General features: G+C 57.9%; 1 protein-coding gene across 1 annotated transcript; it reads right to left on the bottom strand.

The window, feature by feature from the left end:
- Positions 1 to 7,282: 7,282 nt before the first annotated feature.
- Positions 7,283 to 12,231, bottom strand: ETV3L (ETS variant transcription factor 3 like). Its single transcript, XM_051858166.3, has 5 exons — positions 12,168 to 12,231; positions 11,821 to 12,058; positions 11,420 to 11,609; positions 10,633 to 10,753; positions 7,283 to 8,222 (listed from the first exon to the last, which is right to left on the bottom strand). The coding sequence occupies exons 1-5, from the start codon at positions 12,229 to 12,231 to the stop codon at positions 7,786 to 7,788; spliced, it is 1,050 nt and encodes a 349-aa protein (XP_051714126.3). The 3' UTR covers positions 7,283 to 7,785.
- Positions 12,232 to 13,727: the final 1,496 nt, after the last annotated feature.

Below are 13,727 nucleotides of genomic sequence, written 5' to 3'. Positions count from 1 at the left end.
GGAAACCTGCATAGAAGTATTGAGTCAGACCCAGAGAGCTGTGGGTCAGAGTTCCGGAGAACTCTGTGGAGGAAGGGGTGCGCGGGGTGGGGGGCAGAAATGAGCTTGAACAAGAACAGTTTCAGCAAAGGGGGAGCTGGGAAGGTGTGGATCGTGGCAGCCAATGGAACAAAGGGCTGCCCCAGTGCTACCTGCAGAGGAGAGATTCAGGCAGCTAGCTCGTGGCCCTTGGAGTTAGTTAACGGGAGTTTCAGCCCCTCTCCCCTTCCTGAGCCCCTGCGCAAGCTTGCAATCCTTCCCAACTGTATGCTTCTGCAGCGAATTGGAGCTGCCACAAAAGCTGACCCCTGCCTGACCTCCTTTGCGTGGAACAGGCGGGAGGGACTGCTTCCCTGGGGAGGAAACAGCCACGCTTGGGGCTGGAAGAAGGGGCCGGTGCGGGGGACTGTGAGGCCCACTGCTGGGTGAGAGAGGAGATTCAGGACAGATGCTGAGATCCCACCACGCCGAAGGCTCGTGGGGGCCCACACGGGGTGGGAGAGCGGAGCTTGATGACGGCGGCACGTTTCTCCCTGGGATCCCAGCAACGTCGGGTTAGGAACAGCGACAGGGACTGACACACAGGGGTTGAGACAGAGCTTCGCTTCTCCTGGTGATCTGCAACAACTTATTCCCCTCTAGGGGCCGTGGAACCTGCCACTGAAATGTAAATGGTCGCAATGGGTGATGGCTCTGGCCCTGCTCCTAAGCTCGCAGAGATGGGCTGTGGTAGCTGTGCTGGGCTCATGGTCTGAGGGTGTCCACAGACCCAGGCTTGCCGCCCCTCCCCCCTGGGGTGGGGGTGGGGTCACTGCTGTGCTGGCTCAGTGGTCTCCTGGTGCCCGCCCTGCCTGCTCTGAAATGTTCAGGAGAAAGCAAATGAAAGAATTACCAAGAGTGATTCATCAGCCATGGTACTAACATTTCAAATGAAATTATAGCTTTCCTCCCAAGTGACCCCAATAAGCATCACTTATCTTTTTAATGCTAAGCTAAGAAGTGATGCCCAACCTGGTGCCTGGATTCCTTCCCCTTTCCCCTCAAAACCTCCTGAGAGCTCTCTGCCTTTCTTTTTAAATGCTTTTTTTTTTTTTTAAAGATTTTTTATTTGAGAGGCAGAGTGACAGAGACAGGGAGAGACAGAGAAAGAGAGGTCTTCCATCCACTGGTTCACTCCCCAGATGGCCACAATGGCCAGACCTGAGCTGATCTGAAGCCAGGAGCCAGGAGCTTCTTCCGGGTCTCCCATGTGGGTGCAGGGGCCCAAGGACTTGCTTTCCTAGGCCACAGCAGAGAGCTGGATCAGAAGTGGAGCAGCCAGGACTCGAACTGGCGCTTATATGGGATGCTAGCGCTACAGGTGTAAGCTTAGCCCACTACACCACTGCGCCAGCCCTGTTGTTCCTGATTTTACCACTGGAGAGTCCATGGGTGGGCATTTGGCACGGTGCTCAAGTCCTCACTGGGGGAGCCTGCATCCTGTACTAGAGGGCCTGGTTCAAGTCCAGACCCTTCCATTGCCAGCTTCCTGCTAATGTACACCCTGGGAGGCAGCAGGTGAAGGCTCAACTAGTTACCACCTACATGGCAAACCCAGATGGCGTTCCAGGCTCCTGCCTTTGGCCTGACCCTGTCCATGGAGTTGTAAACATCTGGAAAGTGAACCAGCAGTTGGAAGATCTCTCTTCCTGTCTCTATCTCTGTTGTGTGGCCTACAAAATGAAAATAAACAGTGGTCAGCATTGTGGCATAGCAGGTAAAGCCTCCACCTGCAGTGCCAGCATCCCATATGGATGCCGGTTCAAGACGCGGCTGCTCCACTTCTGACCTAGCTCCCTGGAATCTCTCTCTCTTTCTGTAACTCTGCCTTACAAATAAATAAAAAATAAATCTTAAAAAAGATAAAAATAAATAAACAAACAAAACAAGAATTCAAGTAATAAATAGCAAATGAGCATAAAAATGCCCGGTTTCCTTTACCATCTGTTTGAACTATGTCCCAGGAAACAAAGTACTATGAGAGGTCTTTACAAAGTCCATGGGAGGCAGAGACGAAAGAGTTCTCCCATCTTCTGACGATTGGGCCGGGTTGAAGCCAGGAGCTGGGAAGTCACACTGGGTCTTTGACATGGGTGGCAGGGACCCAATTCCTTGAGCCACCACCTATGGGCTGCCTCCCAGTACACATTAGCAGGAAGCTGGAATCAGGGGTAGAGCTGGGGAACTGGGACTCAAACCCAGGAGCTCCCCTAGGGGCTATCAGTGTCTTTTTTTTTTTTGACAGGCAGAGTGGACAGTGAGAGAGAGAGACAGAGAGAAAGGTCTTCCTTTGCCATTGGTTCACCCTCCAATGGCTGCCGCGGCTGGCGCATCACACTGATCCGAAGCCAGGAGCCAGGTGCTTCTCCTGGTCTCCCATGCGGGTGCAGGGCCCAAGCACTTGGGCCATCCTCCACTGCACTCCTGGGTCACAGCAGAGAGCTGGCCTGGAAGAGGGGCAACTGGGACAGAATCTGGCGCCCCGACCAGGACTAGAACCCCAGGTGCCGGTGCCGCAGGTGGAGGATTAGCTTATTGAGCCATGGCGCCGGCCTATTGGTGCCTTAAGAATTTTTTTTAAGATTTACTTGCTTATTTGTTCATTCCTGAAATGGCCACAATGGCAGGGGCTGGGCCAGGCCCAAGCCAGGATACAGGAACCTCCTCTGGGTCTCCCTCGTGGGTGCAGGGGCCCAAGCACTTGTGCCATCCTCCGCAGCTTTCCCAGGCACATTAGCAGGGAGCTGGATGGGAAGTGGAGCAGCCGGGACTGGACTGGTGCCCATATGGGATGCCGGCATCTGAACTGGATGTGCCACAACCCCGGAGCCCTCAAAAGGAATCCTAATTACTGAAATCTGCATTATGTAAAAACTCTGCGTGGATTTTTACATAACTGAACCAACATAACATCTTTTCACCCCATTTTCCAGGAACTCTTTGAAGTACCTGCATAAAAGCAGCCGCAGGTGGGGAAAGGCCCAAGCAGCTGAGGCTCCAAGGGTCCTTGGCCCTGGAAGATGACTCTGCAGGTCAGCAGCTGGGCAGACGCTGTGTGGCCAGCGCGCTCGGGTCTGAACCCGGCTCTGCCGCCTGCCAGGAACGTGCGCTGGAGCCGGCTGCTTCACCCTTGAGCGCTCAGTGTCCGCCCTAGCAGAGCTGCAGGGAGGGTTAGTTGAGATGATGCCACCGGGCATGGGCACAAATGCAGCGTTCACAAAGCAGCAGGACCCTTTTGGAGGGTAGCGGGGAAGCACATGTCTAAAGCCATTAAAATGTCCTAAGTTTTGGGGCTGGTGCTGTGGCATAGTGGGTGGGGCCACCGCCTGCATGCTGGCATCCCATATGGGCGCTGGTTTGAGTCCCGACTGCTCCACTTCCGATCCAGCTCTCTGCTATGGCCTGGAAAGGCAGTGTAGGATGGCCCAAGGATTTGGGTCCCTGCACCGCATGGGAGACCCAGAGGAGGCTCCTGGCTCCTGGCTTTGAATCAGCGCAGCTCCGGCCGTTGAGGCCAGTTGGGGAGTGAACCAGTGGATGGAAGACCCCTCTCTCTCTCTCTCTCTCTCTCTCTCTCTGCCTCTCCTTCTCTGTGTGACTCTGCCTTTCACATAAATAAATAAATCTTAAAAAAAAAATAGGTGCGTTAGGTTTTAAAAAATTGTTCTAAGTTTTGACCTTGTAATTTCACTCCTGAGAATTTTATCTTAAGGAATTTAGGTAAGGAAAGGGGCAAAAAGAGACAGTAATTAAGGACAAAAGATTTGAAAGCATTTATTCACAGAACAAACGACAAGAACCAATAGCCCCCTGGAAAGGTAGCGGTTCCACCCGACGCGGCGCACGCCGGGGTCCACCGCTCTGCTCGCCGTGGGCGCACAGCCCCTGGCTTTCTCCGCTTGGGGAGCACGGCTGATTTTTCAGAATTCCCATTCTGGTATTTTAAGTAGCTTGATTCCCAGACAGGATGAACGCTTAAAGAAGGCGGCAAAGGTTTGCGAAGCGCGTCTGAAGCCCAAGCTTCCTGGGAGCGGCACCCCTGGCCGGCGGCCCCCTCCCCCCGCCCCCCAACTGAAGCTCCTTCCTTTCCAGGCGGTGGACTGACTCCTGCCAGGCAGGTGCTCTGCCCCTCAGCACCTAGCATACAGTAGGCCTCTCATAAATGCCTGTGGAATTATGCACACGTGTGTAAACATATGTATTTGTGTGCATGCACACACACACATACATGGGGGGCCTTCTAAGCATTCACAGAAAGTCTGTATATATTATAAAGAAATGACAGCCGGCGCCGCGGCTCACTAGGCTAATCCTCTGCCTTGCGGTGCCGGCAAAGCAGGTTCTAGTCCCGGTTGGGGCTCCGGATTCTGTCCCGGTTGCCCCTCTTCCAGGCCAGCTCTCTGCTGTGGCCCGGGCAGGCAGTGGAGGATGGCCCAAGTGCTTGGGCTCTGCACCCCATGGGAGACCAGGATAAGCATCTGGCTCCTGCCTTTGGATCAGCGCGGTGCGCTGGCTGCAGCGTGCTGGCCGCGGCGGCCATTGGAGGGTGAACCAATGGCAAAGGAAGACCTTTCTCTCTGTCTCTCTCTCACTGTCCACTCTGCCTGTCAAAAAAGAAAGGAAGGAAGGAAGGAAGGAAGGAAGGAAGGAAGGAAGGAAGGAAGGAAGGAAGGATAGATTTGAAAAATTTTGGCACCGAAATAAACTTTTAATTACATTTTTCCCCCACAAGCCTCTTGCTGTTCCCTTGTGTGTGTAACACACTAGGATCTTCCTTCTCTTTGGGTCAAGGTCTTTATTAGGGAACGAGAGGGAGCAGGACAGGAATTAGTCTGCAACACTCCAGGTCAGAAAGTACTCTGCTTTTTGTTTTTAAATCGCCAAGGCCTCTCCATTTGCTAATCAAGTGCTCCAGTGACCAAACATCTTCCATTTGACTTCCTGAAAACACTGGCCTTGTGGGGGTGCAGCACCGATGCACAGGAGACCGTCAGAGCACGGCGCATGCAGAAAGGAAGACGCATGACAGTGGGATCACAAAGAAATCGCCCAGGAAGAACTGGAAACTGAATCCCGACATATAATGTACACGTATTTCTAAGGAATGTTAAGTGCCTCTGAGACTCTCTAGCCAAGTGATTATGGTGAGAAGGAGAGAACATTAACTGATAATTAGGACATTTATATTCTAAATTTGGCTCCTCTGTACCTGTGATTTGGACAAGTCCCTTCCTTTTCCTGGGCCTGTAAAATTACGGGGTGGAACTTGGTGGGCTCAGCGCTCCCTCGGGCTCATATCGGTGTGGGTGCACAAAGCACGGGAACACAGCCCGCGCTTGCCACTGTCCATGTCCCTGGTTGCTGAGCCGACTTTACTTCGTATGGCCCTGGCTGCCACTGCTCGCAGCAGAAGGCTGAGCGTCCCTGCCATGCTGTTCCCAGGGGCTGAGGGTCCCAATAAGCCATGGGTGTGCCGTATAGGGTGGGGGCCCTACCAGTTGTACTCCATTGTTGTTACCTTACACCTGTTCATCCCTTGTTGGGTCGTGCATGGTTTGCTAAGGGGGTTAGGGTTGAAATGGCAGGATTCTCATTCTGCAACCACGAGGATTCCAAGGTTCCTGTCACCCCTTCCCCCCAAACAAGAGCCCTCCCTGGGTGCCATCCATCTGGCCTCCTCTGGGGAGGTTTTCCCTTGGCGCTGTGTACTGGCTCTGGCCACCAGAGGGCACTCTTGCAACATGGAGACCGGCAGTTCTCGGTGTCGCGGGAGGGGGACCGGGTCCGCTCGCATCTTTGCCAGAACATCTGGACTTGCTGAAGCCATTCTTCTCTCAAGTGGCTCTCACGTGGGAGCGATTTCCCCTCTCCCCGGGGGGACATTTAACCATGTCTGCAGACGCTGGGGTTGTCGCAGCTGGGTGGGGGAGGGTGCCAGCTGCCGCGGAACACCCAGCGCAGCCGGGAGGATGACACAGTCAGAACTGTCGGCACTGCCAGGGTGCAGAGAGCCTGCGCTGCTCCTGGCTGTGGGGCTGAGTTGTTCACCCACCTCCCAGGGGGAATTCAAGCATAGTGACCTCAAAGTATTTTCACTGCTAGAAGTATGTGTAGGGGGCCACAGCCACCACAAGCCACTGAAGACTTGAAGAGGTGGTGGGGTCAGGCATAGGGTACATGCAGGTCCCCACGGGGAGGAAAACCCATCCCCGGGGCCGGCCCAGGACAGCACCAGCCACTTCCTTGTGCTGGAGCCGGAGCCCACAACACTGGTTCTTTGTCTCCCCAGACCGGGCTGGGTGATGGGAAAGCCCCCGGGGGCTGGCCCTTCTTGCAGGGTGGGGGCTGGGCTTGTGGTCTGGAGGGCAAGTGAGAAGCAGTTTTCATTCTAGCCCTGGGAACTCCTGGGAGGATCACTCTGGGGTCCCTATGGTTTGGCGTCCGGGCTGTGGTGGGGAGACTGAGAACACGCCTTGACCTGTGTCCGGCCTGGCCTGGGAACCCAGGGGCTACCTTGGCCCCCTGTCTGCCTTAGTCTGGGTCTCTCCTTCCCCTCCATTCCTGTGAAAAGCGTCCTGATGAAGAGAAAAGGAGACGGCTGCAGGGAGCCCCGCCCACCCCCCACCCAGCGCCCACCCGGAGGGCAGGATGCACACCGGCTCCTTGAGTTGTGGGACAAAGAAAGCCATGGACACACAGCCCCTCCGTGCCTCCTTGGTTCATGCTGTGTGTCACAGAAAGGACACGGAGACCAGTCCTGACCGTGCCATTGGTGACCTAGAGAACGGACTCAGGGCCCAGTAACCTGGATCCTGGAGCTCCCCACCATGTCCCCTGGCCTCCCCGGGGCCCCAGGTGTGCCCTGCTTGTCAGTCTCAGGGCCTGGGGAGTGGAGGAAGAGGGACCCTGGTCAGCACCCTCCTTCCTCATCCAGCCCCTCACAGAGCCTCTGGCTTGCTCCGCAGGCAGGCGGGACCCCAAGGCCACTCTGCTCTGAAATTCCTTCCCCCTCGGCCCAGCAGCTCCTCCTGCCACCACTGGGAAGCGATGACCAGAGGGAGGACACTGATTCCAGTTCTCCCAGGCTGTAGCCCTCCCTCAAGCCTCCCTCATCCCCATTGGACCCCTTCGAGGTGTTCAGCTCCACCCCAGCTCGTAGGGGGCCTGGGGCCCGCCCAGGGAGGCTGTGGGCGAGAGGGCGGTTTGCCAGGGGCGTTTTATTGTGCTGGGCAGTGGGAGTGTCACAGAGCTGGGCCAGCCCCTCCCTCTGCACCTGCCTGGGACCAGGGGAAGTCGAGGGAGGAGGAAGTGCCTGCAATGGAAGGAACTTCCAAGATGAGAGGCATGTGCACAGGGGGTAGAGGGGGGTCGGGAGGATAGAGAAGCTGCCTGCGAGGTGGGGGACAGAACGACCTCGTGCCCTCACTGGCCTAAACCCCAAGTTCTCCCTCCCGCCCCGGGTGGGTTCCTGGCACGCTTCAAATGATGGAAATCTCAACCTCATCTTCTTCAAGGATAAAGTTGCAATCGAGGCTGTCCCCTGGTCTTGTTAGCAAGGTGGAGGGCTGCCTCAGTTTCCCCACATTTGAGCTTTCTCTGCAGAGTGCGCCCCTGTCCACCTTGCTGTGACTTCACCCTCTTCACAGTCCTGCTGGGCCTTCGTCGGTGTCCTGTGGGGAGGGGGGCGCCACACGCCTTCCCCTCCAGTTAGGGAGGATCCAAGGGCCACAGGGCCTTGGGGGTCTCCAGGCTGGGGGCCGTAGAGCTTTCCTCCCCAGCTTTGAGTCCATGGGTCTCCAAGGGGAAGCCCACCCTGGCCTCCAGGCTGCCCATGACCCGCGTCACGGGATCAGGCTTTGCCTCTGGTCCCTCGGGCTTCAGGGACAGGAGCCGAAGCCTCTCCCCTGTGCCTGGTCCCAGCCCGGCCAGCAAGGGAAGTGCTGGGAGCAGGGTGTCCGGCTTGGAGGCCCTGGGGAGCTGCCGCTCTGAGGTCAGAGGGGGCAAGAAGGAGCCTGAGAGGCGGGGCCAATCGGAGGGCAGAGGGGGTGGCAGGGGCGGGGTGAAGGAGGCCAAACTGGGCAGCTCGCCTTGGAGGCTCCCGAAGTGGCAGCAAGGGCTCAGCCGGCAGGGGCCAGAGCCCAGTCCTAGGGGGGAGATGGAGAGAGAAAGGGTCAGGAGGTGCCCCCATCCCTGCCATTTCCCGCCCCTCTGAGTCCCTCCCAGCCCAGGGGACATCAGCCGGTCCCTCTCCTCCAGGGCACCTGGCCAGGTTAGAATCCTGTGTCCCCAGCTGAGCGGGGGCGGGAACTGGGCCTGCAGTATTCTCGCCTGCATCCACCCAGCTGGAGACAGATTAAGTGCTCCATAAAAATGTGTTGCGTGAATGAATGAAGGATCTGTGCTGCCATCACTCAGTGACTCCATTCTTCACTCTCCCTGGCCCTGCAGCCGAGGCTTCTCGCTCTGGCTGGCCCAGGAACCGGCTGTGTGGCCTTGGACTTGGCGTTCACATTCACAGGAAGGGGCCTGCAGGGCGCAGGGTGGAGGTGGGGCGAGCCCAGCCCTCCTCTCTCTGGCCCTAGCCCCCTAGCTCTCCTCCTCCTCCCCCTCCAAGAAGCCTTCCCTCTTGGCTCTTCCCTTCCCTTTCCCCTCCTCTGCCAGGACCCTACACCCAACAGGGACTCCTAGCCCAGGGCCTCGCAGGTGACACAGGGGACTCCACGCCATGAGCTGTTTCAGACATCGAAGGGGGCAGTTCCATGTTTCCCCAGCAGGACCACGTCCCTGAACCAAAGAGCAAGGGAGGGCCCGGTGTGGCCGCACAGCTGCCTCTGGTCAACAAAGATGGGAACAGCCTGTCGGTCCAGCATCCTGGACTCTCTGAAGCCCGCTCTGTGACACAGGAAACAGCAACCCGGATCCTGCAGCAGGAGGAGGCAGGGGCCCCTCCTTGGGGTCCTACAGGAGGTGGGAGGGCTGTGAGGTCAGGGCTGTACCCCCTCCCAGGCAAGTGAGGGGGCGCTTCCTCCTGCATCTGCCCCCACCCCCCCTCACCGAAGCTAGCCCTCCAGCTTCCTCCTTCCTCCCCCCTACCCTGTTGCTCTGAGTGAGGGGCTGGTGGCGCGGCCTCTGGATCCCCAACCAGAAGTGGGGCACGTGCCGCTGCGCACCTCCTGGCGGCCCAGACCTGCTCAGCGTCCCTAGGGGCCCAAGCAGAGGCAGGGCACGTGTGCGCACCGTGGAGGGCAGAGAGGTGCAAAAGCGCTCACGTCTCATAGCCTTCTGAAGAGAGAAGCCCCATGCCCAGGGCATCCCCAGTGCTAGGCAGGGTGGCTGGAGGTGCTCAGGGGCTGCTAGCTGTGGCTACCGCCGGAGCACTGGCCCGGCAATCCTAGCGGTCCCCAGACTGCCCCACGCCACCCCTGGTCTCAGCTGTGTTCCAGTGGATGCAGGGCAGCACCTTCCCCCCGCCACTGCCCTTGGGGTGGAGTGAAGGTCACGGTCCCTGCTCCACGCAATTGTCTGCAGAGGAGGGATAGTTCTCGGACCTCTGTGCAAGAACCTTGGGTTGATGGGAGTTTCTGTGTTGTCATTTTTTTTTTCCCACAGAAAATCTAGTTTTGTTGCAGTAAGAGCTGACACCTGCTGACGGTTCCACCCTCTTCTCCTGCTTGGTCACATGTGACACCAGACCGGCCTGTCCCAGGGCCTTGGCACACAAGGTTCTCCGTGCGTCTCTGAGCTAAGTGGACACCTGTGGATGCTCTGGGTCTCCGTTCAATGTTGCTTCGGCCAGGAGGGCTTCCCTGACGCCCTCCGCATGCCCCATTTCTCCCCTGCAGCCAGCAGGACGACTCTCATTCCAGCTCTGCTAGGTACAGAAGGCGTGTACCCCGCCCCTGCCCGTGGGCCCTACAACGTCACACAGGTTCCCCAGTCCTTGGGGCAGTGCCTGCCACATGGGACAGAAGGCCATCAGACTTGTCTGATGAAAGAAGAAACGAATGAGGGAAGGAGTGAGTGAGGCTCGCCTTCCCAGTCTTCCCCTGCCCGGCCCTCCTTCTTCTTCGCCCCATGACCCCTGCCTTGGTTCCAGCCCCAGCTGCTTCTCCTTACCCCATGCCAGCCCCACACCTCCTCCCAGCCAGGCTCTGCACACACACTGAGGAGTCCTTCCGAGATGAGAATGTGAGCGCGCGTGGACCCTCAGGTCCCTCCTGGATCTTCCTCCACCTGCTTGAGTGTTGCCTCCTCCAGGAAGTCCCAGATCCTTCTCTGCACTTCCACATGTCCTTGTGCTTACCTGAGTCTCAGCACCGGTCACTGGCAATCCGCCCCTCCCCACTAGGTTCTGAGAACCTCTGCGCACCAAGATGGGGTGCATCTGAACCCCACGCCTAGTAAACAGCTGGTGCTCAATAAATGGTGAGTGAATGGATGACTTGTGTCTTATCCCTTGTCTCATGCCCCCGCGCCCCAGCCATGTACTCAGCCGGGAACCCTCCCCTGCTCTGGTTAGGATTCTCCGGGCCGTGCCCAGTGTGGAGTACTCACGGTGGACACTGCTGCTGTTCCCCTTCTTGTCCCCAGAGGCCTCTGGTGGTCCTCGGGAGGCCTGCTGTGCACCAAGCTGCTCCACCACGGCCCGATGGGTGAACAGCATGCTGTGCAGGAGCTGAGGAGCAGTGAGAGGTGGGGGCCAGGGCTGGGCTGGGCTCTCCCTGGCAAGTGTCCCTGTTCTAAAGTGTCCCTGTTCCCTTGCCCAGTTCTACAATGAAATGACCACACGTGCCACCTGCAGTCTCAGACACCCTGAGGCCCCGCCCCCTTCCTGGGACCCAGCCCTGAAGGGCTGAAGTGCAGAAGTCACCTTTTTTTTTTTTTTTTTTTTTTTTTTTGACAGGCAGAGTGGACAGTGAGAGAGAGAGACAGAGGGAAAAGAGGGAAAGGTCTTCCTTTGCTGTTGGTTCACCCTCCAATGGCCGCCGCGGCTGGCGCATTGTGCTGATCCAAAGGCAGGAGCCAGGTGCTTCTCCTGGTCTCCCATGGGGTGCAGGGCCCAAGCACCTGGGCCATCCTCCACTGCACTCCTTGGCCACAGCAGAGGGCTGGCCTGGAAGAGGGGCAACCGGGACAGAATCCGGCGCCCCAACCGGGACTAGAACCAGGTGTGCCGGCGCCACAAGGTGGAGGATTAGCCTAGTGAGCCACGGTGCCGGCCAGAAGTCACCTTCTCATAGCTGGGTGCTGTGCCATTGGTTGTCCAGTACCCCCAACCCCCGGGACACTCAGGGACCAGGATGGGAGAGGTCAGTGGAGGCTGAGGGGCCCTCACACCTACCTCACTCTGCACACTCATGGGCACCAGGGCCGGCCGACACAGGGCAGGGGCCCCCAGCAGCAAGTGGGGGGACGGTGGTGCCCGCACTTCCCACAGAGGATAGTTGACCACGATGAGCTTGCTGAAGTTGAACTTGTACGTGAACCTCTTGCCTTTGGTCTTGTGCAGGATCCTCTTATTGTAGTAATACCTGGAGAATCCAGGGTTGAGGACAGAGTTGGCCCGGGGGCGGGGAATGGAGTCAGAGACCCAGCAAGGCTAACCTGCCGTGCCTGGAGAATGCTTGGGTCTGACCACATTCGAGGACGTTCCCCAGGCCTGGGAGGAGTGGGCCCGGTGGGGAGGTGCCAGAAACTGTGGCCCCGTCTTCAAACTCTGCGACTCGGGCCGCCTTGTCTCACCTGAGCGCCCGGCTCAGCTTGTCATAGTTCATCTGTGGCTTGCATTTCCTGCGGCCCCAGAGGCGGGCCACCTCGTCTGGGTCCTTGATGACAAACTCCCCGTACTCTCCCTGCTGCCAGGCGATGACGTGGCGGAACTCCTCCTTCTGCAGTAGCTCCAGGATGAAGTGCCACAGCTGGATCTGCCGGGAGCCGGGGGACGACTCGGCTTTGTAGGCCCAGTCCGGGAAGGCCAAGCCTGGGCGAGGGGGAGGAAGGGGAGTGGGGAGGACGGTGTGAGGGACGCCCGCTGCACCTGCTGCACCGGGGCCCCGCCTGAGGCGACCACGGCTGGCAGAGAGGCTCACCTGAGACCCAGTAGTTGCATGGGGAGGCGGCGGGGAAGCCCTCGGCGAGACAGCTGCAGTGCATGGTCCACTCCCGGCGGGCGGGCGAGAGAAGGCTGCATGTGGGTTTTTGGGAAGGGTCACCACTTAGAGAGGGGAAGGAGGCCAGGGAGAGGGCAAGCAGAGAGGAAGCAGGAGGGAGGGATGGAGAAGGCAAGGAAGGAGAGAGAGAAGCCGACGGAGGGGACGAGGGAGGCAAGAGGAGGAGAGGGAGTCTGAGAGAGGAGGCCTCCCACCCTGACCCTGGGGACCTCCTCGCAGAACTGACCTGGGGCCTCGGCTTGAGGATGAGCCACTTAGATAGATGGAGAGGAATTCAAAGGGTCCCTTCTCTGCCCCCGCTGGGGGATTTAAACAGAGAATGAGATCTCTTCTTAGGGCTTAACAGGATTGGCGTTTTTCCCAACAGGAGACAAGAGACAATGTAATTAATCGCTGACTGTTTCTAACCCTTGAGTGGGGAGGAGGGGGCGTGCACACACCTGGACCGCCTATGGGCCCCAGCACAAGCTTACACGTGAGAAGAGCGGGGATGTTTGTGGGATTTTCTTTTCATTTTGCCAACGAGTCCTCAGTGTGTGGCACACAGTAGGTGTTTAATAAGTGCTTGCTGATGAAATAAATGAATGGTATGGATGGATCAATGAAGTCGTTCTTTGTCAGCTCCATGAAGTCAGGACCCCTGGCTGTCCGACCCTACCCTGGCATAGGATCTTGAACTCAGAAGCTCTCTCTACGTATTTGTGGAATTAGGGACCCTTAGGCAAGGAAGAGAGGGTCTCAGAGTTTCCCACCTGGGGAGGACAGTGGGCTCGCAGAATGAGCTGCAGGGAGGTAGACCCGCCAGGTATACCCAGGGAGAGAGAAGCATCGACACCCCAGAGTCTTGCTATGATAGGACAGAGGATGTTGGTGCAGAAGGCAGATTCCCACTGTGGCTAGTGGAAGATGAATGATGTGTGGGAGGCTGTGGGGGGATGGCAGAGGCTGTGTGGGGGACACAGGATGCAGGGCCTGCTCCTGGGCAGGCCAGCACCCCAGAGAGATGCAAACAGGGGAATAGCACCTCTTCTCTAGGTTTCTGGGCCGGCTTCCCTGCTGCAGGGAAGTGTGAGCAAAGGATTAGTCTCAATAGAACTTACGCGGCCGTCCAGTCTGGAGGGCAAGCGAGGCTTTGTCAGGAGTGCGTGCAGAGAGGGGAAAGTCTTGGCCAGACACACAAAGCGAAGGAGCTGCCTGCTCCCCGCCACTCCATCGGCATCACTTTCTCCGGCTCGGAGTTGCTTTAGGACTCTAAACCATCCTTGGCCCAGCGTGCATCAACGTCATCCGAGGGTCTCTCTAAAGTGCAGACTTGGATTCAGTAGCACTGCGTGGGCCCGAGAATCTGCATTTCTAGCAAGCCCCCAGGTGAAGCTATGTGGGGCATACCTGGAGCAGCAAGAACTCGGGAGCTACAGCAAAGAGAGGCTTTGGAGAGACCCTCCTGGCCCTCCGACTCCCAGCACCAGGAGGTCATCC

The sequence above is a fragment of the Oryctolagus cuniculus genome, chromosome 7 (genome assembly GCF_051225735.1).
Source record: "Oryctolagus cuniculus isolate XC-2025 breed Fujian yellow rabbit chromosome 7, ASM5122573v1, whole genome shotgun sequence".
In the NCBI taxonomy this organism is placed as follows: Eukaryota; Metazoa; Chordata; class Mammalia; order Lagomorpha; family Leporidae; genus Oryctolagus; species Oryctolagus cuniculus.
Note: the sequence above shows the minus strand (reverse complement) of the source record. Positions and strands in the feature narration are given on the sequence as shown.

Bases quoted from the DNA above. Each gene is read 5' to 3' on its own strand.
- ETV3L (XM_051858166.3), bottom strand. From the start codon at position 12,231: ATGCACTGCAGCTGTCTCGCCGAGGGCTTCCCCGCCGCCTCCCCATGC. The intron at 11,610-11,820 runs GTGAGACAAGGC...TGGATTCTCCAG, and splicing joins AAGCTGAGCCGGGCGCTCAG to GTATTACTACAATAAGAGGA. The intron at 8,223-10,632 runs GTGAGTACTCCA...TCTCCCCCCTAG, and splicing joins GAACAGCAGCAGTGTCCACC to GACTGGGCTCTGGCCCCTGC.